Source organism: Maylandia zebra, linkage group LG3 (assembly GCF_041146795.1).
Source record: "Maylandia zebra isolate NMK-2024a linkage group LG3, Mzebra_GT3a, whole genome shotgun sequence".
Taxonomy (NCBI): domain Eukaryota; kingdom Metazoa; phylum Chordata; class Actinopteri; order Cichliformes; family Cichlidae; genus Maylandia; species Maylandia zebra.
The window spans coordinates 25,557,709-25,583,236 of NC_135169.1; the positions used below are offsets into that span (position 1 = coordinate 25,557,709).

General features: G+C 41.2%; 1 protein-coding gene across 4 annotated transcripts in view; it reads right to left on the reverse strand.

Annotated features, from left to right (window-relative positions):
• Positions 1 to 25,528, reverse strand: part of col4a6 (collagen, type IV, alpha 6) — a 149,753-nt gene that overhangs the window by 20,107 nt on the left and 104,118 nt on the right. The window contains exons 5-26 of one of the 4 annotated variants that reach the window (XM_076881509.1): positions 18,878 to 19,012; positions 17,820 to 17,864; positions 17,459 to 17,578; positions 17,282 to 17,338; positions 16,007 to 16,051; positions 15,763 to 15,825; positions 15,330 to 15,365; positions 15,161 to 15,202; positions 10,228 to 10,320; positions 8,078 to 8,131; positions 7,902 to 7,964; positions 7,708 to 7,752; positions 7,072 to 7,125; positions 6,143 to 6,209; positions 5,952 to 6,062; positions 5,724 to 5,864; positions 5,357 to 5,395; positions 4,368 to 4,463; positions 3,946 to 4,103; positions 3,621 to 3,803; positions 2,762 to 2,945; positions 1,618 to 1,662 (exon numbers count right to left, since the gene is read on the reverse strand). In XM_076881509.1, coding sequence (XP_076737624.1) covers positions 1,618 to 1,662; positions 2,762 to 2,945; positions 3,621 to 3,803; positions 3,946 to 4,103; positions 4,368 to 4,463; positions 5,357 to 5,395; positions 5,724 to 5,864; positions 5,952 to 6,062; positions 6,143 to 6,209; positions 7,072 to 7,125; positions 7,708 to 7,752; positions 7,902 to 7,964; positions 8,078 to 8,131; positions 10,228 to 10,320; positions 15,161 to 15,202; positions 15,330 to 15,365; positions 15,763 to 15,825; positions 16,007 to 16,051; positions 17,282 to 17,338; positions 17,459 to 17,578; positions 17,820 to 17,864; positions 18,878 to 19,012 — 1,876 coding nt within the window. Of the gene's footprint in view, positions 1 to 1,617; positions 1,663 to 2,761; positions 2,946 to 3,620; positions 3,804 to 3,945; positions 4,104 to 4,367; positions 4,464 to 5,356; positions 5,396 to 5,723; positions 5,865 to 5,951; positions 6,063 to 6,142; positions 6,210 to 7,071; positions 7,126 to 7,707; positions 7,753 to 7,901; positions 7,965 to 8,077; positions 8,132 to 10,227; positions 10,321 to 11,525; positions 11,616 to 15,160; positions 15,203 to 15,329; positions 15,366 to 15,762; positions 15,826 to 16,006; positions 16,052 to 17,281; positions 17,339 to 17,458; positions 17,579 to 17,819; positions 17,865 to 18,877; positions 19,013 to 25,528 lie in introns of all 4 variants that reach the window. The other 3 variants (XM_076881514.1, XM_076881522.1, XM_076881524.1) reach the window with 3 other exon arrangements.

A 25,528-nucleotide genomic window follows, 5' to 3' on the forward strand; every position in this document is an offset into this window, starting at 1 on the left:
GCATTCAGACCTCAAGCACTTGAATACACATTTAGAGTGAACACTTGGACACATAATAGCACATCTACAAATGTATACCTATTTATATATATATACACAGTTTTAGAGTTTTAGAGTTGTGTATTCTTTTCAACTAATCAAATCAGGGCAAAGAGTTGAAGTAGCGCAATGTAGCACAGGTCAAAATCACATGTTAAATACAAACAAAGACTTCAGTATAGTGAAACATCAACTTTAACACCATGGTAGACATATGTGATAATGTATTATTATAAATAACTGCAAGATAAACACAGTGACACAGTAAAATGTTGGATAATTATATTCAGTGAATGTTTTGTTGAGGTGCTGATTGTCTATCGCCTCCACTCACGCCAACAGAGACTTTTTGTGCAGGGAGTTAGAAGCAAATTCTTTATATTAAGAAGATAATGGGAATTAGAAATCCAGTGCAGGTTTTGTGTTTCATTTCATTCATTAATTAAAAGCATTTAGCAGAGGTTTGGCTTGAAAACATGCGCAAGATTTCAGCAGCTTTGATTGGAAGCCGAGCGCGTATAAACAGCCCTGAAGCTCGACAGTCAATCATTGACTGACTGGGCCTGAGTGGAAACCCTGAAGATGCAGGGAGCGAGAAGCTTCCATCGGCCTCGTCATGAACAAATGATTGACAGTTAGCCAGTAGTTTCCAGAGTGCACTATGTTTCCCATGATTAAAGGAGGCTGGGGCTTTTTCTGAAAAGACTTCCCTTATGAAACATTTATAAGCTGTAATAAGACCTCAAACAATAGTCTGGGCTCCCAGACTGTGAAAAATATCTTTGACACAATGCTTTTTGACAGAGCTGCAGAAACACTGGAGTTTCTTAGGTGTTTACCAAGGGTCTACTAATATTACAAGGGCAGAATGATAAAAAGGATAAACATGGGCTATTTAGGAAAATGCAGAACCTGGCAACCCAAAGCTAATGAATGGCTTACATCCAGGCTATCACATCATTAACCCTCTGAGATCTAAGTCATCATCTGTGCCAAACCTAAGCTTAACTATAACCCCAAGCAATCAGAATCATTCTTTCTTTTTATGCCCAAATCTTGGCAATTAGGGAACGAAGACAACAACTTTTGTTTAACCAGATTATAGGCTTAGGTTTGGATTATGATCACAAGTTATTTTGTCTCCCTAAATATACTGAGTAATTTTTCCCTTTTCTATCTTCGAGGTCCTACAGGCTTGACTAAAGCAAAACCCATGGTTATATTTTTAATGGTCATCATTGATACCATGTCTTCTTTTCTCTCTGTTTTAGTTTCATGAATTATGACATTTACAGTTCTTTACACACTATTGCAATAACTTTGGACCCAACTGTTTGTGGGAGGTTTACTGGCCTAAAAAGTTTCTCTAGTTTCTGAAAGTCATATAATTGAAGCATCATTCATTGAATGTGGAATGCTCGTTTTTTGAAACCCATCAGACAGACCAAACAGGTTGCTTCCATTGTAAACAGCAGCAGCATAGTCATCCACCAGCTGCTCGTCTGCCTGCAACTAACTCTAGAGGTTCTGTCGAAGGCTCACTAGCCTGGCTGGTGGATAAAAGAATCAGTTACCCACCCTGTCCCTCCTCGGCGTCATTAAGCCCTTCACAGATGCTTTCACCTGGATAGATACACATGCACAAAGGAGGTCAGAGAGACGAGGGGATGGATGGATGGGGGAGATAAAAACAGGTAGAGAGAGAGGGAGAGGCAGAAGGTGGCAGCATACAAAGCCACTTAGGTTGATTTGCATGCCCCAATAAAGCCATTGAGTTGGGTTTTCATCACAACAGGTATCAGCAAATCAGCAATAAGTTCATTCAGTTCAGGCAAAAACAGATTATTGCCGTCAACATGAGAGGAGAGAGAGGAAGGAGGGGCATCTGTGCGCCAGCGATGCATCCAAACACTTCGTTCTCTCTTAACTCCTGCCAGCGACAATAACCTTCATATTAAAAGCAAAAATTAATCAGTCGTCATGGTATGAAAGCACACATTCATACTAAAGATGAGTGGCCAGCTGCTGCCGAAAGGCTTGTGTCATTTAGTCTCAGGAAGATGCGGGCGTCTGCTGCCGCCATCATTTTATATTCATTGTGGCTGTAGCAAAAAACTGAAAAGTGTAGCTAGAAGCTGACTGTTGATAAGCTAAAAAAAAAAAAAAGATTTGCAAAGGAAAAAACACACATAAACTATGTTTTGGTTTGGTTATGTAAATTTAGTTTAGCAGCAGATTTTTGGGTAAAAAGCCAGACATGGCAAACATCAAACTTCTCACCTGTTCTGAGACTAAACAAGCACAGTCGTTTTAGCTTAATCAGCAAATACATCATCATCATTAAGCATCAATCATTCCATTAAGGAAGCAGTTTATAGATTGTTGGCTGCAGGTGAAGTGTGTAAGTACATTAATGGAGACCGTTAATCATTTCGTTAATCGTTTGCTGCTGCAGCCGAGGAAACACGGAGAGCAGGAAGCTGCTTTGGAAGAGGAAATCTAACAAGAGCCACAAGCTCTGTCCAAGTCCTGGACAGGCTGCCTCACAGAGGTCTTATAATGATCTAGCATGTGAGGACGATAACTGTTGTGCTGAGGATGGACAGTGATGGGATGAGGTGGTGTGGATATCGCCCTGTGGAAGAAGACTGTATGACACACATTCACATATTTTCTGTCATTCTCTGTCTCACGGACACACACTCAAAACACCATTATTTACCTTTCTCTCCAGGTGAACCCGGTATACCTGGAGAACCAGGTATACCGGGTTCTCCAGGGTCTCCACGCAAGCCGGGTGCTCCATCATAGCCAATGCCCGGCTCACCAGGGCCTCCAGGACGTCCCTTAGAACCTGGAAACCCTTGAAATCCTTTTTCTCCCCTTGAGCCGATGCCTGCATCACCCTAGAGAGGAGAGGAGAGGAGAGGAGAGAAGAGGAAAGGAAAGGAAAGGAAAGGAAAGGAAAGGAAAGAAAAGAAAAGAAAAGAAAAGAAAAGAAAAGAAAAGAAAAGAAAAGAAAAGAAAAGAAAAGAAAGAAAGGTGAGAAATGGAAGAGGGAATGGAAAATAAGGAAACAGGAAAGAGGATAGGCCATTAAAGGAAAGAGAAAACCAAGAAGAAGGAGAAAAGGAAAGTTAGAGGAAATATAAGAAAAAGAAAGTAAAGAAAGCAAAAAAGGGAAAGCAAAGAAGGTGAGTGGTAGAAAATATGAGTAAAACAAAAGAAGGATAATGAAAAGGTGGGAGAGAGAACAGAAGACAAAAGAAAATAAAAGGAAGGAAAAGAGAAAAAGGAAGTAAAGAGATGATAATATACAAAATAAAAGGGGAAGAACAGAAAGGCACAGAAATTATACAGGAGAAGAAATGAAATAAGGGAATGAGATGAAAAGACAGCAAAGAAGCGAGAGACGAAAAACAAAAGAAGAAGAAAGGGGAAAACACGAAATGAAAGGACAGAAAATATATGAGAGGAAAGAGGAAACAATGATCGTCATTTGGACGTCTTTTTAAAAACGTATTAAATGAAAATCTTTCTGCAGATGAACTAATATGTAAACTGTGTTTCGAAGGACTCACTGGGGGTCCAGGAAATCCAGGGAAGCCAGGCAGCCCGTCTCTTCCAGGATTTCCTGTTTCACCTGTAGGTCCTCTGGGTCCAGGATCTCCTATGACTCCCTTCAACCCCAGATTTAGGGTGGGGTAATATGGAGCCCCCTTCTCTCCCTTACGCCCGGGGAAGCCCCGCTGACCAGGAGGACCCTGCAAAGTTACAGAAATGTGAAACTTCAGAAACTGGTATGCATGCATTTAAATTACTTATCATTATGATTAATACGATGATGATGATGATTATTATTAATAATTCCCATTCAAGTCATATCAAGGGCAGAGTTTTGCTTACACTAGGTCCTGGACGACCACTGAAGCCTAGTGAACCGGGGTCTCCAAGAAAACCCTTCACCCCAGGCAGGCCAGGACTGCCATTGGTTCCTGGACGTCCAGGTGGTCCATCTAACCCCGAGAAGTCTCCTCCAGAACATCTGCAGTCACCAGGGTCGCCTGCAGGACGGCGGGATTAAGAATTGTAGATTGTCGCACTTTTTCTTCCATTTCCAGTTGTGTTTTAGTTTCCTTGGATACCAATGCTTCGTATTTGTATTTTGCTGCTTGCTTTTCATTTATTACTGTGTGGGTAAACTCCTCACTCACCTCTTCACTTCTCGACAACAATTTTGACTCATTTTGAAATACGCGATGATTTAAATATATTTTTTGCGAGAAACAAATCATTTCATTTCATGAAGTCTGCATATCTGCGTGTACCTCTAAACCCTTTGGCACCAATGTTTCCTGGAAATCCTGTGGGACCAGGCGGCCCGGGGCCTCCAGGGGGAGCAGTTGGTAGACCTTCAGAGTCACCTGCACAAACACACACGCAAAGCTACACCCATTAGAGGTTACACTGACCGCAAAGTAGTTTTAAAAGTCACAAATTGTTACTTTAAGATTTTACACAAACACTTTATACTTGTTTAAGTTTCTTGAACTGATTTATTGCTTCTGCTTTTGAAACCAAGCTTTCAATAACCGGAAAAGGAATTACTCAAGCCAGCAGAGCGGAAGTGCGGCTCGAAGCCACAGTTTAAAATCAGGTTAGTTTGCTTTGTTTGGTTTCCAGATTCGACAAAAGATTTAAGCTGCTGTTGCAAGATGAGAGGCTTATTTTTTGTCATCTTAAAATGTAAAACAACATGAACCCCTTCAGTGATTTTACATCGACCGTCATGGTTAAGAGCTACTCACCAGAAGCAGCATGCACAGCCTGTTGCAGTTCGGAGCCTTACCCCGGCAAAGAAAATACCCAAACACAGTCATCTTCCATGCCAGTGAAATCATCTTTTGTTTTTCCAATGATTTCCTTCCAGTATGTTACACAGACTGTTTCTTCCTGTGTTTCCATGTGTGTGTTTTACAAATAAACAGTCATTAAAGAAATCTTTTGCTAGCAAGCGTTAATGTCCACGTGAGATCTGTGAATTACGTTCACAGCAGGCGACACCTTGTCACCAGAGATGAGAGAAGCAGCTTGGATCAGTAGAGAGAGCCTCTCATATCCAAGACTGAAGCTGGCTACACTCTATACTAACAACCGCTCCCTCCACAGCACAGAAGTGATCAAATAAAGCATTGTGGCAGCTAGATGCTGGCTGTGAAAGTTGAGTCTGTGGTTTTGAATTTCACTTTGGCAGCATGATTGTTGCTGGCGAGTTTCAAAGAAATATGGCTGCCTTTGGGATACCTGTAGGACTGACCTGTATCAGGATAGATGTAGCAGGGCTCAGCGTTTGTGCCTTGAAGGACAGCAAAGTCAGTCAGCTGTTATATTTGAAAGTGTTTCTATGTCTTGTCTTTCACTTCTACCGAGTAGTTGAATTTTATTGTGTTTAAAATGTAAAAACCTATTTTTTATATACTGAAAAATATTTTGCTTCAATCCCCGTAACCCCAACAGTAACAGAAACTGAGCACAAGTTACACAACAGTCAAAGCTCAAACATGTATAAGAAAATTTGGAGGAAATAAAAATAAAGCTGTACTTTCAAATATTCGGTTTCTACTTCTGCTTGCCTGAGAGGGAAGGACCACAGAGCTTTATCTGCTGTTTTTGTGTAAATGTACCTGGAGGGCCTTGAGGTCCAGGAAGGCCACTGGGACCTGGGGGCCCAGGGAGTCCTGGGAAACCTTCAAAACCAGTGGGCCGTAAGCCGGGGTCACCCACTTCTCCTTTTACACCTTTGGGCCCAGGAGGACCTCGAAGACCTGTGTGCACAGACAGCTTCTGTTGTCTAAAGATCATTACTGATGGTGGTTAATCCTCCGTGATCAGTGTGAATTTGTGTGTATTACCTGGACCAAAACGATCAGGTCCTGGTTGGCCGGGAGGTCCTGGAAAGCCTTGACGTCCCTGGTCACCCCGGGGTCCTGGAAAGCCACGTAAACCCGAGTCCCCTGGAGGTCCTGCAACCAATCACAGAAGAGGTGGTTAAAGGGCCGGTGGTTCACAGGAACACATGTGTAAAAAAAACTCAAGGTGTTACCTTGAATAGCATAACCCCCATTAACAAAAGAGCTAGGTCCTGGGGGTCCGGGGTCTCCCTGGTCTCCCTACAAGATGTACCCAAAAAACAGGTTAGAGCAGAAATATTGATGGTATCATCTCTCTAAACCAACATATAGATAAGTAACCATTTTCAGTTAGCTAACCATAAAACCCAGAGGGTGTATCTGAAAATGTGTCATTGTGGCAGAGTGATATTAACATTTTGTGCTTTCAGTGATGCTCGTTTGCTCTTCTGGCTGTAATGAGCGGTTGTTGAGTTACTGCCTTCTTCTCAGCTCAGAGTAGTCAAGCCGCTCTCCTTTGATATTAACAAGGCATCTTCACCCACCTTGCTTCCTCATTCTTTGCTCTGTTTGAACCTCAGCAGGTCATCTTGACCATGTCAACATGTCCAAATACGACTGCTGCCATATTATCAGCTGATTAGATATATGTTACCAAGAAGTCAAAAGGGTTTAATGAAATGTCCTGTAACTGCTAAGCTAGGATAGTGTCTATAAATGAAGATCCGTGATTAGGCAATTTAATTATTGTTAATGTTTTATATTAAAAAATATCCGCTTTTACAAGTTGTCATTACCTCTGTAACAAGAGTAGTATATGTGACAGATAGAGCAATAAAAATTGCTACCATCAGTGTGAGCACAGTAGCCCCATCTGCTGGTGAAATAGCAGAGAAGCTTTATACAAACTTTGCCCTTTCAGCTGCTGCCTTTATGCCTACGGCGTGTGGATCTGATATATTGTGGTGTTATAAATTCACAGGTTCACTACAAATGATATAAAACTTCTTTTTAGTAAGAAATGTTGATGTCTCTTTATAATTATTAGGATATAGGAAAACACAGCTGTAAGAAAATACCCGACTTGTACCATACATCTGCTTTAGAGGAACAGTGATTCTACCTTGAATCCTGGGTAGCCCGATGAGCCTGGGGTGCCTGGACGTCCTTTGGGTCCCTGGGTAGAAGAAGAAAAATTAATCTAAATTGAACATACTGTACAGGTTTAAAGACTAATGGCTATCATGCCATGCAGCAGGGGTGTCTGTGTTGACAATAATATATATATTTTGTCATGAGTTAGGAAATAAGAGGATGCAGTAACTCCTGAGTTTCCTATAGATATTATGAGGTTATCTGAAGTGTACTTCGAAGTATGTACTGTATTTTTTCTTGGTTTTTGTGGGACTTTTTGGTTGTGAATGCACATGAATATGATTCTTAACATGGAGTAAGGGCAACAAATGTGTTGCTCTTTTTTTCTATGATTTAAGACCATCAACTACATTTTTACATGAAACCCCAATTCACTAAATAAAGGTAAAATTATATTTGATCCATATAGTAGATCCATCTACTACAACAGTAGATGGATCTCCTCTTCTATGTAGGAAAGACCATGTGTCTAATATAAGAGGATAACTGTGGGGATGAAGGCAAAGAAACAATTACTTTCACCTGTAAGCCAGCTGAGTATTTTCTGTGGCTCATAATTAATGTGAGAACTATTACTCTGTGCTTACAGTCTTACAAACCCTACCTGCAGTCCTGGAACACCGGGCGGTCCGTTAAACCCTGGAGCCCCCTGCTTGGCAGAAACACAAACAACACCCACCACAGAAGAAGAGGAAATGGTGAGAGGAGTTCCCCTCACAAAGGGAAATAAGGAAGGAATTTCAAACAGTAATGTCACTAAATGCACTTTAACTGAAGCCAAAAAGCGCAGAGTCTTACTCTGCTCCCGGGGTATCCAGGAATGCCCTTTTCTCCATATTCTCCAGGATAGTCAAAGGGTCCCTGTGATTAAGCGACAAAAAGGAAGGTCTCCTGAATCAAAATTTCTCCTAAAATGCATCTTGCATGGTGGGCATGAAATAAAAAATAAACAAGCAAACTGTTTGAATACTTACAGGTAGGCCGGGTATTCCAGGGTATCCTTTAGTTCCCTTTGGACCGGGGTCACCCTTTGAGAGAGGCAACGAGAGAGCAAAGTAAACAACAGCAAAAAATCCATCCTTGTTACGCACTCCATCCCCATTTGTTTTTCATTCATTGCCTTTAATAAATCATGGATCCTGTTCACGTGTGGTTTCTTCTTTGCGCGGTAGAGCTTTAACTGGCATTTTGTGGATGAATTTGTGGAAGTGTTCCTGAGCCCATGGAATGATTTCCACGAGTGAATCATTCCTGTTTTTAATGCCGCGCCGTCTGAGCACCCAGAGATCACAGACAACCAATAGGAATCTTTGGATTCCCCCAGATTCTCCAAATCTTTTGATATTATGCGCTGTAGATGACGACATATTTTAAGTATTAATAATTTGATATTGAAGCACATTATTCTGAAATTATTCGACAATTTGCAAATTGTTGAACCTCTGCCCTGCATTACTTCTGAGAGGCTCTTTTTATATCCAGTCATGTGACTCACCTTTGGCCAGTTAACCATTTTTCTTAACATTACGCATTTTCTCAGCTATTCATAAAATATTTGCAAATCATTGCATTCAGTTCTTATCTAGAGCACATTTAAAGCGTCACAATTTGGGGGATAAGTGGGTTTTGTATTTAATTGTGCTAAAATCAGGATCGTCTGCGACAGTCATAGTTTGCTGGACAGTCAAGTAGACGTACTCCTCTTGTTGAAATGCATGCAGCACTGTTGTGCCTCAAGTCTGTTGCATGTAATTTAATAACAGTGACTGTTAGTGCCTCCCTAATTTACAGTTTTGATGAAGTGGAATTAAAGACGTCATTTTTCCACATCTTTTCCTTCCATTTGTCTCTTATTCACGTAGCCTGAGGTTTATTATTTGACCTTCCAGCTGTGAAACCTTTACTGACTCAGGCATACAAAAGGTCTTATAAAAGTCTGGAGATCACTGAGGTCTCGGAGCAAGAGCTACCAAAAGAAAGGGTTGTCATTATCGTGACGTATGTGGCGTTTTTCCATCGCTGTGCGGCTGATCTGATTTAATCCTGCTTCAGTCTGATAAAAACAACACCTTGCTAAGAAAACGGTCTCATGCAGCTCGTCATTTAACAGCTTAATGTGGCTGCTGCTGTCTGCTTAGACCCTAAAGCACTAACATGGGGTGATTTCACCCACGCGGTGAGTAAATATCACTCAGTGGTATTTCCCAGGGGAATTCATATGCTCAAAAGGTATATAGTCAGCTGGTCACCTTCACCCTTCCAATTTTTTGTTCTTGTTGTTCATCTATCCTACTGTTTTCAGTGATGCAGGGAGTCTGTCACCTCCCTGGAAAAGGATCACATTTCCCAGGAAAAAGTTTCCATTTTTCTTTTATTTTTGTAGATTTTTTTCTCTTTGATACCTTTTTTTGTAGAGGGGAAATAAAAGAAGAGTCCTTTTTGCCGTGCATTTTTCTACTTTAATACGTTTTGGGAAGCATGTTTTAACTGATTTATTATATCAGGGGAAATGTTCCCTGACATTAGCGATAGCGTTACAAAACTAGATGTTAGTGTTGTGAATGCGTTCAATATAAAGCTGCAGCATTAGCATAGTGTTGGTTTTTAACTTTCTGAGTGGCCATAGGCTCAGAAACTATTCTGCTCGCCTCTACAAACAGAAGGTAGATGCATTCGCACAAAGTCTTGGTAAAGGACAGGAAGCTTTTTGCTTGTGTTTATATTGATCAGCCACGCTGGAGCGTGCTTTGGTTGCATGAAGCAAAAACAATATGTGTTGGGCAAATAGAGAGCTCGCTTTTCAAGAAATCTGCTAGATGACCATCGCTGTCATGTGGCAATAATTAAAAATCTACTTTTCCCAGTGACACATGGACATAACAGGAAGTCTTGGTTTGGATGTGTCGGTTACACCAAAGAAAAATGTCCGTTTCTCTCATTCATAAAGCAGTGAACTTGGGAGAAAAGTATGTAAGTAAGTGAAGCATACAAGTTTACCAACACATGATGGTGTCGATCACTTTCAGGCTGTTGCCACCATTAAAATGACTTTTTTATGTTTGAAACTGATTTTTTTGTGACAGTGAAATAAAACGCTAATTATGACTCGTGTTTCCCAACAAACCTGCATTCCTTTGTCTCCTTTGGGAAAACCCACAAACTCCACAACGCCATTGATCATTGGCTGGCCGGGGTCACCAGGCAAGCCCATGTCGCCCTGGATGCGGTGACCAAGGAAGAAAGAGCTGTTTACGCTGACGAAGCGCGGGAAAAAACAACCCCAGCTTTTGGAACGTTTAGGGGAAGAGAGGGCAGACTGTGGACTGGAGGATGGACGGCATGAGGCCGCGCAGGAAGCGGCTGAAGAGAGCGCAGGCCGAGGAGAGGAGCGAGGAGCTTTATGGATGAGGATGAAGAGAGGCTGGTGTTTGTTGTTTCTTTACAACTTTAATCCTACTTACAGAAACTTTGAAGGAGGTTCAGACAGTAATAGTCAGATTCAATTTTAAGTTTTTTTTAACTAATTATAAACAGATTTGATTTCTTTTGGCAGATCTCCTCATGTTTCCAAAATTGTCTGTACTCAAGATGTGTCAGTCTGTGTCATGTGTTTGAAAGCTACCAAAAAATTTAGGATCAATAGTTTGAACTTGAAAGCTCAGACATGCTGAGTTTATAACAGTTTATAAAAGTTTATAACAGAAACTTTTCACTAGGGTCCACTTTGCCGTCTTCACTAGACTGCAGTTTAATGCATAAACGTTATAAGCCTCAAACACATTGCACAATGACAACACATCCCAAGGAAGAAAAACTATTTAATCCAAACACCTTTCACAATAAAAGCTTCCTAGTTTTGGTGCAGAGCAATTTTTACTGAACCTAAACTCAGTGGTTTTCCAGCAGTTAATGATTCAGCACCTTTAATGCCATAGTTTGTCTCTCACACTCACAGTCTGCAGCATCTGTGTTGCTTTCATTACTTTTATTACAGCTGTAAAACAAATATGGGATAAATACTGTATTTCTTAAATGATCTTAATAAAAAAAATCAGGTTGGCTGAAAAATGTAAATGATTTTTTCTCCAAATTCTGATTAAAGATGCACAACTGCTGCTCTCTGTGAGTCTGGACAGTGATGACCGACCTCTCCTCCACCTCTCCCCGTGTCTCCTCACGTCCTCCCTCAGCTCCTTGTTTCCTCCCTCCAGCACGTCCTCCTCTCTGAGGTTTGTAAGGTTTGCTGCAATCACTGCTCCTCTTCTTTATTAGACCTTTGGCCTGCCTACTACTGCATCGTTGCACTTCTTTCTTTTGGTTACTTTCTGCAGTGAAACCCCCACCACATCCTTGCGTGTGTTTTTGTGTGTCTGTTGTGTTAGCTCAAAAACCTTCGCTCCTTCCCTTCCTTTGCTGTGTTACCTTATCTCCTTTGTAGATAGTGAGTGTTTTTGGGCCGCTTAGCGACGTGTCGCCGGGACTACCCCTGGGTCCGGGAAGACCCACGTCACCCTAGAGTCCGAAATACACACGAAACACACTGTTAGCCAATCAGGAGACGCAAAGAGCAGAGGAGGGGAATGAAGGAAGGAAGGAGAGAAGGGGAGAGGAAAAGGAGAGAATGGGAGGATTATTTTACTGAAGCAAAGGTGAGAAAATAGCATCAGCACCTTGAAAAATCACATTAAATTATATTCACTGAACAGAGCAGATCTGGACTCTCAGTACAGTGTGAAGCAGAGTAGCATCAGATGCAACTAATGTTAATCAAAGTTAATCTAACCTGCTGTTATGCATATAAATGTGCACACAGTCGATAAGGGACATCAGTCCTTATACTGAAAGTAGATCTTTTTAAAGCTTCTTTAGGCGAGAAGGTGACACCTGCACACTCTGTACGCTGTACAACATGAGGTGTATCACTCCTCTGGTTTTCCACCTGGAGACAGCGTTTACACTACAGTCTGCCTTTGGTGGCAGCTGTGACATTTAGCTGTCGCCTCATTGCGCTGACACACAAAATAATTGTCTAATTTTATCCATTCTGGACTTTCACAATGAAAACCTTAACGTCTTCAGCTCGACCTCCTGTTCTTTTGTCTTCGAACCATACACCATTTCAGGTCTCACTAACATATTTTAAATCTTCTCTTTCCCACTTGCGGTTATCCTTCTGTCACAAATCACCTCTGACACTCGGCTCCACCCACTCCCACTTGACTGCACTCTCTTTTCTACCTCTCTTGTGCACTGCTCCTTGATTGAATGCTTGACCTCAGGTACCTTGACCACCTTTGCTTCTTGCATGTTCACCTTTCCACCTGTCTCCCTCTCATTCACAGACATGTATTCTGTCCTGCTTATACTGACTTGCCCTTTTCTCCCCAGAGCAGACCTCCACCTGCTCCCAACTCTCACTGCAGATCACAGTGTCATCTGCAAACATTGTAGTCCGCAGAAACTGCTGCCTTACAGTTGGACTCTTTTCTGTCATATAAATTTACTGCATTTTAGAAAAAGAAAAAGGAGGCAAAAAAAGAGGGTAAAATATAAATATAAGGCTCAAAAACAGATTAGAGAAGGTAAAGGAATAATAGCCGTGATAGATAAAAAAGAAGAAAGCTTAGTGACACTTTATATATTATAGTCAGTGTATAAAAATTCAAGGCCAGAATTAAAGAGAAATACACATGCTGCACATTTGTTTACTGAAAAAAAGTGTAATTCAATCCTAAAAGTGCATTTCACCAGGCTGGAGAAGATCCAGCTGTTTCCACATTCACTTCATCCCTGTTTTTATCCTTGCTCAGTCGCTACGGGTTTTGGTTGATCACAGCATGCATGCAGTGTGTGAGGAAGATGAATGTTAGTAGCACCTGTGCCATTTGTTCAATCGGTATGGGCGGGTGTGTGGATTGATGAGCGGGTGGTGAATAAGAAGTCAAGGAGTGGGAGAATGACCTACAAGTCTCAGCAATCATCACCAGAGGCCTGATGTGGTCAAGATGGGTAAATAAAATCATACAGGAAGCAGGAGCGAGTGGTTGCAGCACCCAGTTACAGCCCACAGGTTACAGTCCTCCAGAGTGACAACTCAGAAATTTCAACTGGTAAAAGTCCAGGGTGGGATAGACTCACATAAAGTCAGCTGGGATTAGCTCCAGCCCACTCGCAAATCTGAACTGGAGAGGTGTTTTTAAAACTGGATGGATGGGACGAATTTTGGGTGAATTATGGTGAGAAATCTCTGAGCTGTCATTCAACAATAAAGAAATCAGTCCGTGAAGCCACTGGACATCGGACAAACTCCCCAATCTAAAGAAAAGAAAAGAAATTGCCAAAATAATTGAACTTGGAGTTGAGCTGGTCAGGATTAAGCTGAGCGATCTGTCTCAGGGAGTCTGCGTTTGTCTCAGCGGCAGCACGGATCACATGAAGAACAAACCAGACCGAAACAAGCAGAGGCTCATGTGATTGTTTTTATCATTCAGGAAACAGATGCAAAAATCAGTCCAACACATGTGTCAAGAAGAGGATGGAGAGAGGAGGAAGGTGGAGGGATGCAGGAACGGGTGGGGTTAAAAGGAGAAGGAGGGAGGGATGCAATGGACGGAAGAAGAGCAGGCTGTGCCACCACCAAAATGTTAACATGCACGGCATTAAATCAATGAACTTTAGTGTCATTCGAGCCGACACACACACACACACACACACACACACACACACACACACACACACACACACACACACACACACACACACACACAGCTGGAGCACTTAAAGCCTGCTGTTGTCATTAGTGGTTGTAGAGCAGTGATTGCCAAAGTGTCAGTTGGGGCCCCCTGGTGGACTTTGCAGGTACTGCAGGCATGCCACAGTAACACTGTGTACTAATTCTATCATGAATATGAAATTATCACTTATGAACAAAGTGAATTAAAGCAGAATTTTCTGGCTTTAAGGGGGCCACAGCACTTTTCCCTTTGGGAATGGCTGCTTTACAATATAGAATCCATAACATTTTACTACAAAACAACGTGAAACGGTGGTTAAAGAACGTTTTTCACCAACATAATGACTTAAATCTGAGCTCTGCTTTAATAGCAGTTTATTATTAGCATTTGGGTCCCCGTGAGGTTAAACACAAGTTTTTGCTCCAACAAATAGAAAGATTTTTTCTTTCTTTGGAAAGAAACTGGGGGCAGACATTTATATACATCTTATAGTGATTCTTCCATCAACAAATAAATGTAACTTGGTATAAATTCTAAAAGGAGACAAAGCTATTTCCTGCATGCCCTCACTGCTGATTTCCTGTTTCTCCTTTCTGTGACATGAGACTACATCCTAATCTTAAACACAGACTGTACAGAAAAGATGAGTCACAGGCTTATTTTCCTGCAGTCAAATGTGTTTAGCGAGCAGTGGACGTTTTGCTGACTTGTCAATCACAAGGCTTTCATACCTTAAAGCCCACCCTTCTTTATACTGTGCTGTTAATCTTTTTTTCTTTTCAAATGTTCCCTTTATCCCTCCATCCTCCTCTGTCACACCAAACATCTGCATGCCCACCTTCACTAGAGCCACACATCTTCCCTGAAGTCTTCCTCTTGTCCTCCTGACCAGCAGCTCCATCTTCACTGTTCTTCCCTCCTCTGCACATATCCAAACCATCTCAGCCTTGCCTCTCTTTAACCGTCTTCAAGCTGCTCAGCCTGAGCTGTTCCTCTGATGCACTCATTTCTAACTCTGTCCAATCTGCTCACGCTTCTGTTTTACTCTGAGTAGGAATCTAACTTATAAAACATGCTTTTGCAGATAAAACCATAAAAAATGAACACATAGATAGTTACACTGACTGTGGCAAACTTTAGACGCAGAACACTTTGCTTCCATATTTGTAGCATAAAGGGAGCACAACCATGGTTCCTGTTTGCGGTCTTTTTCACGCGTGTGCGATGAATGAATCACTGCCACGAGCAGCATCAGCAGTGCTGCTTGTGTACGTGTGACTTAAATTGATGAATCTGTTGTGAGCTCTGTGGTTTACAGCGTACCTTGTCTCCTTTCTCTCCTTGAGATGCGTCACTACGGCTCCCCTAAAAACAAAAAAGGTTCATATGTACTTCTGGACAACAATGAGAGAATAAGAGAGGCTACCAAAAGGCAGCCATTTGTCTAAATTCAAAGAAATGATATGTCCCTTCAGTGTACCATTATACTTACCATTGGCCCTGGGGGACCGGGAGGACCTGGTGGGCCCTATAAACAGGACAAAGAGTCAGACTAAGCTCAATAAGTTAAAGATAAATAAACCTACATTCTGGCTGTAATGTGACTGGAACTAACTTATCACAGGGTTTGCAGGTTATACCACTTTTAAGCTAAAAAAATGTGCTACTAATATCTCTAAGTTTTAAACACGCTGTTACATAGAACCTAAATGCCTTCTTGCATAGAACTTTTATGAATGTACGATATTTAATAAAGCAATATTAAAGCAATCGTCACACAAGGCAGTAGAACAGTTTTTCCTTCATAATCACTGCATTCAGCATACTGCAAATTAGAAATTAATTAAACAAAAGAAAAGAAATGTGAAGGTGTAGATGCAGGGATCGGTCTGAGGAAGAGGAAACAGATAAATGAGTTTACATACTGGGTATCCTTCAGGTCCTTCGGGACCAGGAAAACCGACTGGACCATAAAGACCTTGTAAACCCTGCAGACATAAAACAAATGAAAACAAACCCACGTTACACAGCAGTGCTGTTTTCACTGTGGTGTAACATTATTTTAGACCACACATTGCTAACATCCAGTGCATATTTCACAGAGCTCAGTCGTACTACTTTGAATTAAATATTTATGCTGTTGGGTGAAATAGTGAAAGAAACTCTTACAGGTGGGCCAGGGGGTCCTGGGTCACCCGAGGGACCCTGTATGGCCTAGATGAGGGCAATAAAGAGAAGAGCAAACAATAAATAAGATGCACCAACACCTCTGCACACATGGCAGAACACGGTCGTCTTCATTTGTGGCAAACATTGGGATTTTTACTCATGGTTATCAGCAGGAGTCAAAGTGGGCCAAATGCCACTCCAGCAGCTTCGGTAAATCAGAACTTAAATCTGTTAGCAGCTTTCAATAAACTGTATCAGGCTGGCAGTCGATCCAGCTGATGCCATCGAGTAACGTCGTCCTGCTGCACGCAAACGTTCTGTCTGTTCACTCATGTCATGTGTTCATGCTGCAAATGTCAATAAAGTTGTGCCACAGTAACCCGTTTCCTTCATATGCTGGGTAATTTGCAGTTCAATGTGTCAAAGAGATCAACAAATATCACCTAAATTAAAAACTCTTTCAGTGCAGGTTTATGTTTGTTTGTTTTTAGGTTGTTGGACTTTTTCCTCAATAAAGATGTTGCTGAACTTGTGGTTGTTAGTTTCAGTTTGTGTTAGAGTTTATTGACAAATTGAGATGCTTAGAAAATGCAAAGAAAACACATACAACAACATTTACTAACCACACATCTGTGTCTCGTTACCTTCCATTACCCTGATTACCCTTTTATGTACAAATAGTGTTGTCATTTCCTCAGGCTCTGTCGTCATCACTCTGTGTTCCTAGCCTCTTTATAAAGTAGCACAGGTTTAATTTACCTCTTTATTTCATGAACTCTGACACGTTTCATTTACATCTGCCTGCCTGTGACTCGACATTTGGATCGCTTTGATCAACAACCACTCATCAATGACCGCTGGAGGAAATCTGAATTATCAATTGTGGGAGAATTATCTTTGTGAAAATATTAGTAACCTTTGCTTCACTTTTCCACACCTTCAGTTGTCCTACTGACTACTGAAATAAAGTTTATTTAGATAACCAATCAAAACTCAAATATTAAGTGGTTTTACTGCTAGAGAGGACTTCCTTTTCTTTCTAATCCATAGCTTCCCTATATGGAGATTGTGATTGTATGTGTAAGGATGATGGGATGGGGGATTAAGGAGGAAAAGATGCAGGAACTAAAAGATTTGTCCAACTTAATAAAAAATTAGAGTAATGGAAGTGGAAAAGTAAAGTTTTTGCAATATTTTGATACTGCAAACAGCTGAACTGCCTTGGTAAAGAGATCAGCCTGTGAGCAGCATCAGTGTGCGTGAGTGGGAGCTTACAGCATTCTCCGAGATGAATACAGGCTCTCCTTTCTGACCCTTGGGCCCACTCAGCCCCTGTTGGAGGCAAACACAACATCAGTATCTCTGTCTCTGTATGTAAATATAATATTCGAAGTATTGCTATACGTGAGATTAAAATATGTGAGGTGAATGAAACAGGATGTCTTTCCGTACAGGAAATCCACTGGTGCCAGGGTATCCCCTCCCAAAGCCGGGATCTCCAGGATCTCCTCTGGTCCCGTTACAGCCGTCCAGTCCCGGTGGTCCTCTGCTGCCCGGCTGACCAGGGTGACCCTGCACAGCGAAGGATAATAAGGACATGATGACAAATTATAATTTTACCTCTCATTAGAATATTTACATTTCCATGATCATTTTTTTCTATATTCCTGCACTTTTTACACAATATGATCTGGAATTTTTAATGTGAAGGACGAGGAAGAGAAAAAAATCTGAAAAAAACTTGATGTTATCTTTAATGACAAGAAACCTCATTAAGGAAATTAATGGATACCGTTTGCATCTGTTTACTTACAGGCACACCATCACTTCCTTGGAATCCAGGCACTCCCATTGGTCCCTGCAAAGATAATAAATACTTTAAATATACAATAACTTTAAATGGAGACACCTTGTGGGAAAAACATGCAACTGCGTGCTTGGTGTAGAAAATCTGAATGTACAATGTTTGCATGAAGCATTATATTTAGCAAACTGCGATATTATTAAAAAAATGTATTTGCTAATTAGTTATACACAGTATGTGCATACATCATGGATCTTTTCATTAGGTACGCCTTGCTGATACTGGACTGGACCATATTTTGCCTTCAGAACAGCTTTAATTCTTCATGGCACAGATTCAATAAGGTGTCGAAAACACTGCTCAGAGATTTTGTTCTCAGATTATTCTGTAAACTCCAGAGATGCTTTTGTGGTCACTGAGATCACATTTCTTACATATTCTGAAGCCCAGTTTGAACATGTCTACATGCCACGTGGAGTTGTGATTAGCTCATTAAATCTTTGCATTAACTTAGATATTTTGTAGTAGATGTATTTTACTGGCATCAGACAGGTGTCTTGCTAATGTTTTTAAAAACACCTGTAACTCCAGTAACTGCTGAATGTTTTGCTAAATTAAAAGAATTCCAACGGTTCTTGAAAGCAGCGACTCTGCACGTGTCAGGGATATTAGGGTCATTACGGTAATCCCGAGAAGAAGGTTGGTTGAGAGAAGAGAAAGTGAGTGAGTGAGAAGCAGCTCTACAGAAAACAAACATTTGAATGTGGGTTTATTTTACTTTGTTTTTTTTATTATTTTGTTTTTTCTGCTTTCTGTGATATTCGTTGAGATTTGGATGTGCAGCCCTACCAGGGATTACCATAATGACATCACAGGAAAAGAACAGAAATGATGCTTTCAGGAACTGCTGATATTTTTTGTGCTAATGTTTCCTTTGATCTAAAAGTTTGACCTAAAACCAGCACTCCCATTGGTTTTAATGGGTTAACAAGGTGGCCACTGAGTGAACGAATCACATTTAATGGGAAAAACAAATTACAACCAACGTAAAGATCTGAAGCACCTACTTTGTCTCCCTTTGGACCCGACGGTCCTTTCAGCCCAAGGTGGCCCTTCTCTCCTTTTGGCCCAGAAGGCCCAAGGACCCCACGTGGCCCGTCCTGTCCAGACGGTCCAACTTCACCGAGAGTTCCTGGACGACCCTGAGAGCAAAGAGAAGACATGATCACTGTTCACCAAACTGCAAGCAGAAAAACCTAGACTGCACACCCACGGGGAGAGTTAACATGTGAGTGTGGCTCACGTGTAGTCCATGTAATAACACAAGTAGTGATATGTGGTCCTAGTAGAGGCACAGCTACTGTAGGTTCACATTCAGTTAGAGAATACAAAGAAATTACAGTAAAATTAATGAAAAATACATTTTAGTCTTGAAAGAGCCAAAAATTCATGTTGTCTAAATGACTCACACAGCTCACAGGTGCACCGCTCAGTCGTGACCACAGGAGGGCAGCATAAACACAACAAACACTAACAGGTGGCTCTACTTCAGGCAAACGCACACACACTCACACAGCACCCAGAAGTACTGACAGCCTCCCATTAGCTCACATTTTAAGCAGTTTGACTGGATAAGGAGAGGGGAGATAAACAGAGGGAGGAGTGGGCAGAGAGTGGGACAGATGTTTGTGAAGGTTTAACTTCACAGCTAAAAAAGCTAACAGAGGCCATTTTAAGCCCTTGTTATTATGTAAATGCCGCAAGAAAAAACCCCAAGAAAAACATAAATCCAGTACGAAAACAAAATCCATAGTAAGCTTGTCTTATATCATAAACTGAAATAAGAGTGCAGTTTCTACGTGCAAAGAATGCATGTAAAAGAATGAAGCGACATGCAAAGAAATGGGCTCGTAAACTCATTATGAATAAATAATAGATTTAAATTTCCTTGAGAATGTAAACTGCGGCACGGTGGTTAGCACTGTTGCCGCACAGCAAGAAGGTCCTGAGTTCAATTCCAACATCAGGCCGGGGTCTTTCTGTGTGGAGTTTGCATATGTGTGGAGGATAGACATCAGTAATAATCTTAGACGAATAATTGTTGCTGCCCATTAATGTGGGAATGGCTATAAGGCAAAAATGCATGTGAACAAACAACCAGCCTTCAGCAGAATGACTTAAAAAGAAAAGAGTAAACATATTGCAATGGTCCAGTCAAAGTCCAGATATGAACTTTGCTGAAATGCTGGTGTGGGACCTTAAGAGAGCTGTGCATAAACAAACGCTTGCAAACCTCAATGGACTGAAGCAACGTTGTAAAGAGGAGTGGGCCAAAATTCCACAACAACAATGTGAGCCACTCATAACATCATGAAGGAAACAAGTGATCCAAATTATTGCTGCTAAACGAGCTAAGCTACTGAATCATAGGGTATACAACGTTTTTCACACTGCTTCTGCAGTTTGGCCTAATTTTTGCTACATAAACAAGAACACAGTGTAACACATTGTGGGCTGTTCTTCACTTCAGGTTGTATTTACTCAATTTGGACCAGATGTTATTTTATTATGTGTGAAACCTTGGAATTCAAGGTGGGTGTACTTGCCTTCTCGTGTTTAATGGCAACTTTTTCAACTTTAATGACAGTAATTAAATAACTCACATTAATATCAGTGCGTTTTTAATGTGTGGCAGTGAAACACCTGCTAGCAGAATTTTGCTGTAAGTTTACAGGTAAAAACAAATTTACAGGGTTTTCACTTAAACACTGTAAATGTGTTTGTCTTTGTAAAGTGACAGTGATGCCAGACTGGTCTTTGTCACACTGTCTTACCTGAGCTCTCAGCTCTTTTTCCAGCCTCAGGGCAGGCAGGTAGTGCTTAATGACAGGGCTGTGCCAGCCTGCCTGAGTTGTCTGGCCCATAGTTCACACTCACACCTGGTTTCACCCAGGGAAAATATGCAGGGATCCCATAGGAAGCTGCTTTCTTTCACGCCTTTCCTTTCATCCCTCATTCCTCCATCACTCCTTATTGAAACAACTGCTATACATCATTTCTTCTCCCTCTTTCTTTTTGGTTCTCCTTTCCTCTTCACCTTCCACCAACTTCCTACTGCTTAATCTCTGACCTGTCTTCCTCCCAGCTGTCATCACAGTTTAAGCAACATACACCTATAAATGTCTTAGCAGACCTCCAACCACTGGGTTAAGTATCTCTTTGTTTATTTAAAACTCAGCAGGTCATGGGGTCACCTTGTCCAAAGGCTCCACTGTCTTTTTAGTTTCTATTTTCAGGTCATGGGTCACTTTCAAAGCGTCTGTCTGGCCTTACATAAAAGGTGAGAGGTGAAGAGTTGGTTAAGGTGAAAAGACGATCTGGTGTCAGTTAGTGAACAGTGTTTTTTCTGCCTCAACCAAAAAAAGATGTTTACAAGCTTGTAAAATAACCAACAAATGCTAAAAATGGCTTCAAAACCGAAATCTCTGAAAGTCTGAGCTGTTTATTGTCCCTGACTCTTTGAGGGAGGTTCTGAGGGTTTAAGGCATCTGTGTATTCCCTAACATGGTATGGTTTTAAAAAACTGAGAGAGGAGGGGGAAGAGAAGAGATGAAACAAGAAGGTGGGTGAAACCGCCATAAAAACAGTTACATGTAGTTTTAAATAACATCCAGGCAGTTTAATTTGCCATAAATTTAAAGCTGCTCTAAAATTCAAAAGGGGGATTAGAACGAGTCTTTTCAACTCAACTTTATTTATATTGCAAAGTAAAAATCCTACAATAATAGAGGGAAAACCACAACAATTAGAAAACCGCCTATGAGCCAGCAGTTGGTGACGGTTGGAAGGAAAAACTTCCTTTCAGCAGGAAGAAACCTCTGGCAGACCCAGGCTCAGGGAGGGGCATCCATCTGCCGTCACTGGTTAGGGGTGAGGGGACGAAGACAGGAAAATAGACACTCTAATTTAAAAGTAGAGTGGGTGTCCGTCTCCTAAATCCAAACTGGGAGCTGGTTCCATAAAAGAGGGGCCTGAAAGTTGAAGGCTCTGTCTCCCATTCTACTTTTAAATATCCTAGGAGCCACAAATAAGCCTCCAGTCTGAGACCAAAGTGCTCTTGTGATCAAGTATGTGACTTTGTATGTGAGGAGCGGGAAATTCAATTCTGGATTCAAAAAAGAACCAATGAGGGGGGAAAACCAATATGGAAGAAATCTACTCTCCCAATCAATGACTGTTCAAACAACTGTCCGGTCTTGCTTCTACAAGGACTTTGGTGCTAGACTGTACAGTGGGTTCAATGAAGGAGAACAGACCTCACAAGATCACAGTTTTATTTATCTTCAAAAACAGCTTCTTGATGCATCTGGAAACAGAGCTCAAAGCTGGAGATGAATCAGCTAGAGCACTGCAAGTAAATTAACAAGCCATCCATGCACTGAGTGTTTCTTCTTTCCTCGCCTTATTTCACTCTCTAAGTGTTTAAACAGCACTCTGCATTTAATTATTAGTTATCTTTAATCTCTGGCTCTCTTCTTGCCTGACTTTGCTGTCTGATTGTTGGGGTCTTCTCTGTTTTACCTCACAAAATAAATCGAGGACTGTTGTTGTGATTTGGAGCTATATAGGTAAGATTGAATTAAGTAGTTAAATGGCCTTTAATTAAGTATATGTCTAGCTCTGCTTTTTGTAGACAAGGAGACAAATTTTATCGTTGATCTTTCCCCCTGCCAGCATCTCCCTGAGTCCCGACACCGTCTCATTCGCCAGTTGGCATCCCTGTTTGTTTTCATGCCATCCCGTCGGGTCTCCGCCCGGCTCTTCCAGACCTTCCATCCTCATCACCTTCCAGCAGACTAGTCAGTTTGTAGGCCCAAATCCCTACCAGCATAATGGGCACAATGGACCCTATTCTGGCCCACTAAGCTCTCTGGACTTGCTGCTCCCATCGAGCATACCTCACTTCCTGATAGAGGAGAGTGCTTGGACAGACAGATTCTAGCCAACATTCGTGTGATAACCAGTGTGTGTGTATGTGTGCTGTTTATGAACACACACGCATGCAAACGCGAACACACGCCCTCGGGCCCTTGGAGGGTTTATCCGCACACATTGTTCTGTGAGCCGGTTGTGCTATGGGGAAGATTTTAGCTGTCACACCGCATGCTCACTTGGGTTTGATGATGGGCTGAAGATGAGGCAAGGGGTGGGCAAATGATAGGTCTTTGGGTGCAAGTTTAATCAGCAAACCAGTCTGATAACCCAATTATGGTTGGAGCCAAATGAATCGGCAGAACCTCAAACGCCTTTGCCAAAAAGGCAGAGTGAAAATACGGGCTGAAAGGACGGGACTCTTGATGCCGTTAAAGGTGAAACAAGGTGCAAGTCTTCAGCTCCCACACTCCGTCCATTTAAAATTACAGACAAAAGAGAAAGAAGGAAATCCTCCTTAGATGGGAATGTTTGGGTTAGGTCTATTCACTAATGGTCCGACTGCAAACCTAAACATCTCGTTTATCCCAGGCATGTTTGTCCTGCTCCAGATGACTGAGGATAAACCAACCACAGACAGAAAGTGAAAGTAAAGCCTCAATTTTTTTAAGCAAATTTAAGACTAATCACATGGTTTCTTTTCCCAGAAAACAGTTCAGTGGCCTGGTATTTATGTATGTATGGCTGTGAAAGTTGTCACTCCATAAACATAAAAAAATGACCCAGCTGACCTGGACAAGCACTTGAAAACTTTTAACACTTTGAATTAACTGCTGAAAAACATCCAAACATTTTCAGCTGCTCCACAACTCATCCCGAGTAGCTCCAAGCCTCTGCGCGGCTTCCAGATTTTTTTCTTTGTGTGATATCGGACCAAACATTCAAGAGTTTAATTTCAAATCAATACAGCATATAAGCTCATGATACATTTCTTTTTATTGCTGACATAAATAAAGCAACAAAGCTTAAAAATTGTGAGATATTTCTTTAGCTTCTCCTTCATTAACTGTCTGGCTGAAATAATTTACTGTTTTGTCAATTTGCTCTACTTTCCAAAACCCTGAAGATTTTTAGTTCACAAGTGAAAACAGCACAGCCGAGAGGCTGGTCAGTGAGCCCCAACAACCTCCGATCACTTGGAAAAGATGTATATTTCCTAATTGGTTGATTGCTGGCTGTCACTGGGTATAACTGGTTGCAAAGAGATACACTTCACAAATACAGATAGATGGTGTTCTACACACAACCTCCTTTTGATTGTACTGATTGCTGCCAGGCTCCTGCAATTTCTCAAAATTTGCATGGAAAACTCGGCTGCCTGCAAACACTTGCCAACTACTCACCGAGTGGTACTGTAACATGAAACATTGCTGCAGAAACAGCCGATGCCTTCAGTGTAAAAGTAGTACCTTACCGCTGTAACCAACTTGGTTCAAAGGTTGTACATTGCTTTCGGTTTCCACTCTCCTTCTGTTAGTTTTACTGCTGCTTAGCAAGTAGTTGGCAAGTGTTTGGAAACAGGTTGGCAACTTGCATGCAAACTATGGGTGACTGTAGCTAGCGACCAAAGTATATGCAGGAAGCCTTTGGTGCAGTACTGTATCCCTCTTTGTGACCATTCTTATTGTTAGCAAGCTCTAACAATCAGTCACTAATATAGAACATGCACCAGTGTGTAAGCCTATATGACTGTAGCTCACATCATCTAGCGATGGTTTCCTAATGCTTGAAAAAGCAACAGTAGCTTGATTAACTAAATCCTAATGCTCTGATGATAAGACCTGTGTATTACCATTAGATGCACATGTATGGGCATATCATGTAATATCACTTCAATTCAATAAACACAACTGAAACTGTTTTCTATTTTTCTATTTCATGCCACTTCATTTTACAGACTTGCTTTTCTTTCTTTGATTTCAGTGCATCTTTGATTCTTTTGGTTTTTATACCTGAAACAAGTTTCTTTGCAAACTTACATTTTTATTTTGGGTAAAGAAACAAAGTGTTTTCAGATATTTTATCAGTTTCCCTTGTGATATAAACATAAAACAGCTTCTTTCGCTATTCATACTTTAGGTATAAAATATTACAGCCAAACTATCATTGAATGTAAGTTAATTAAATGGTAGCCAAAGTTTACTGATTCTGGTTTGCAGTGAAGCTCGCTGCATCAAACTTTCTAATATTTCCTGGTGGAGCTGGATTGTTAGTTTTCAACACACTGTATGGTTTTCATACTCCATAAGACAGATTCCTACACCTCCGCTCTACAATTGACTCCTCTGGGTTTGGTGATGGCTGCCATTACACACAAACTGTTCTCTGTTTTCACCCAGGTGCTTACCCCACCAGTAAATACCCTATTACTGGTCAGCGGACGATGCCATAAATTTGTGGAGTTTCCTCAGCTGTTGTCCAGGAAGTGAGCAACTTCCTATTTGTTATTTAAATGCAAACTACTATGAATCTCTACAAGAAAGACTAAAACATGAGGTAAAAGTTTCAGAATAGGTTTTTACAGCTGTATATATGGTTTACAGCCTTTTATCCCCTGGTCTTAGAAACTTTAATTAAGTGGTATAACTGGAGCTAAAGCAACATTACACTCCCATGCGTCCACCCTGAAAGTTAGCCCACAATGATGCCAACTGCTCAGAGCAAACAGCACATGTAATTGGCATGCACAACTCATCTAAACCTTTAAAACCTCTAAACCACTGCAC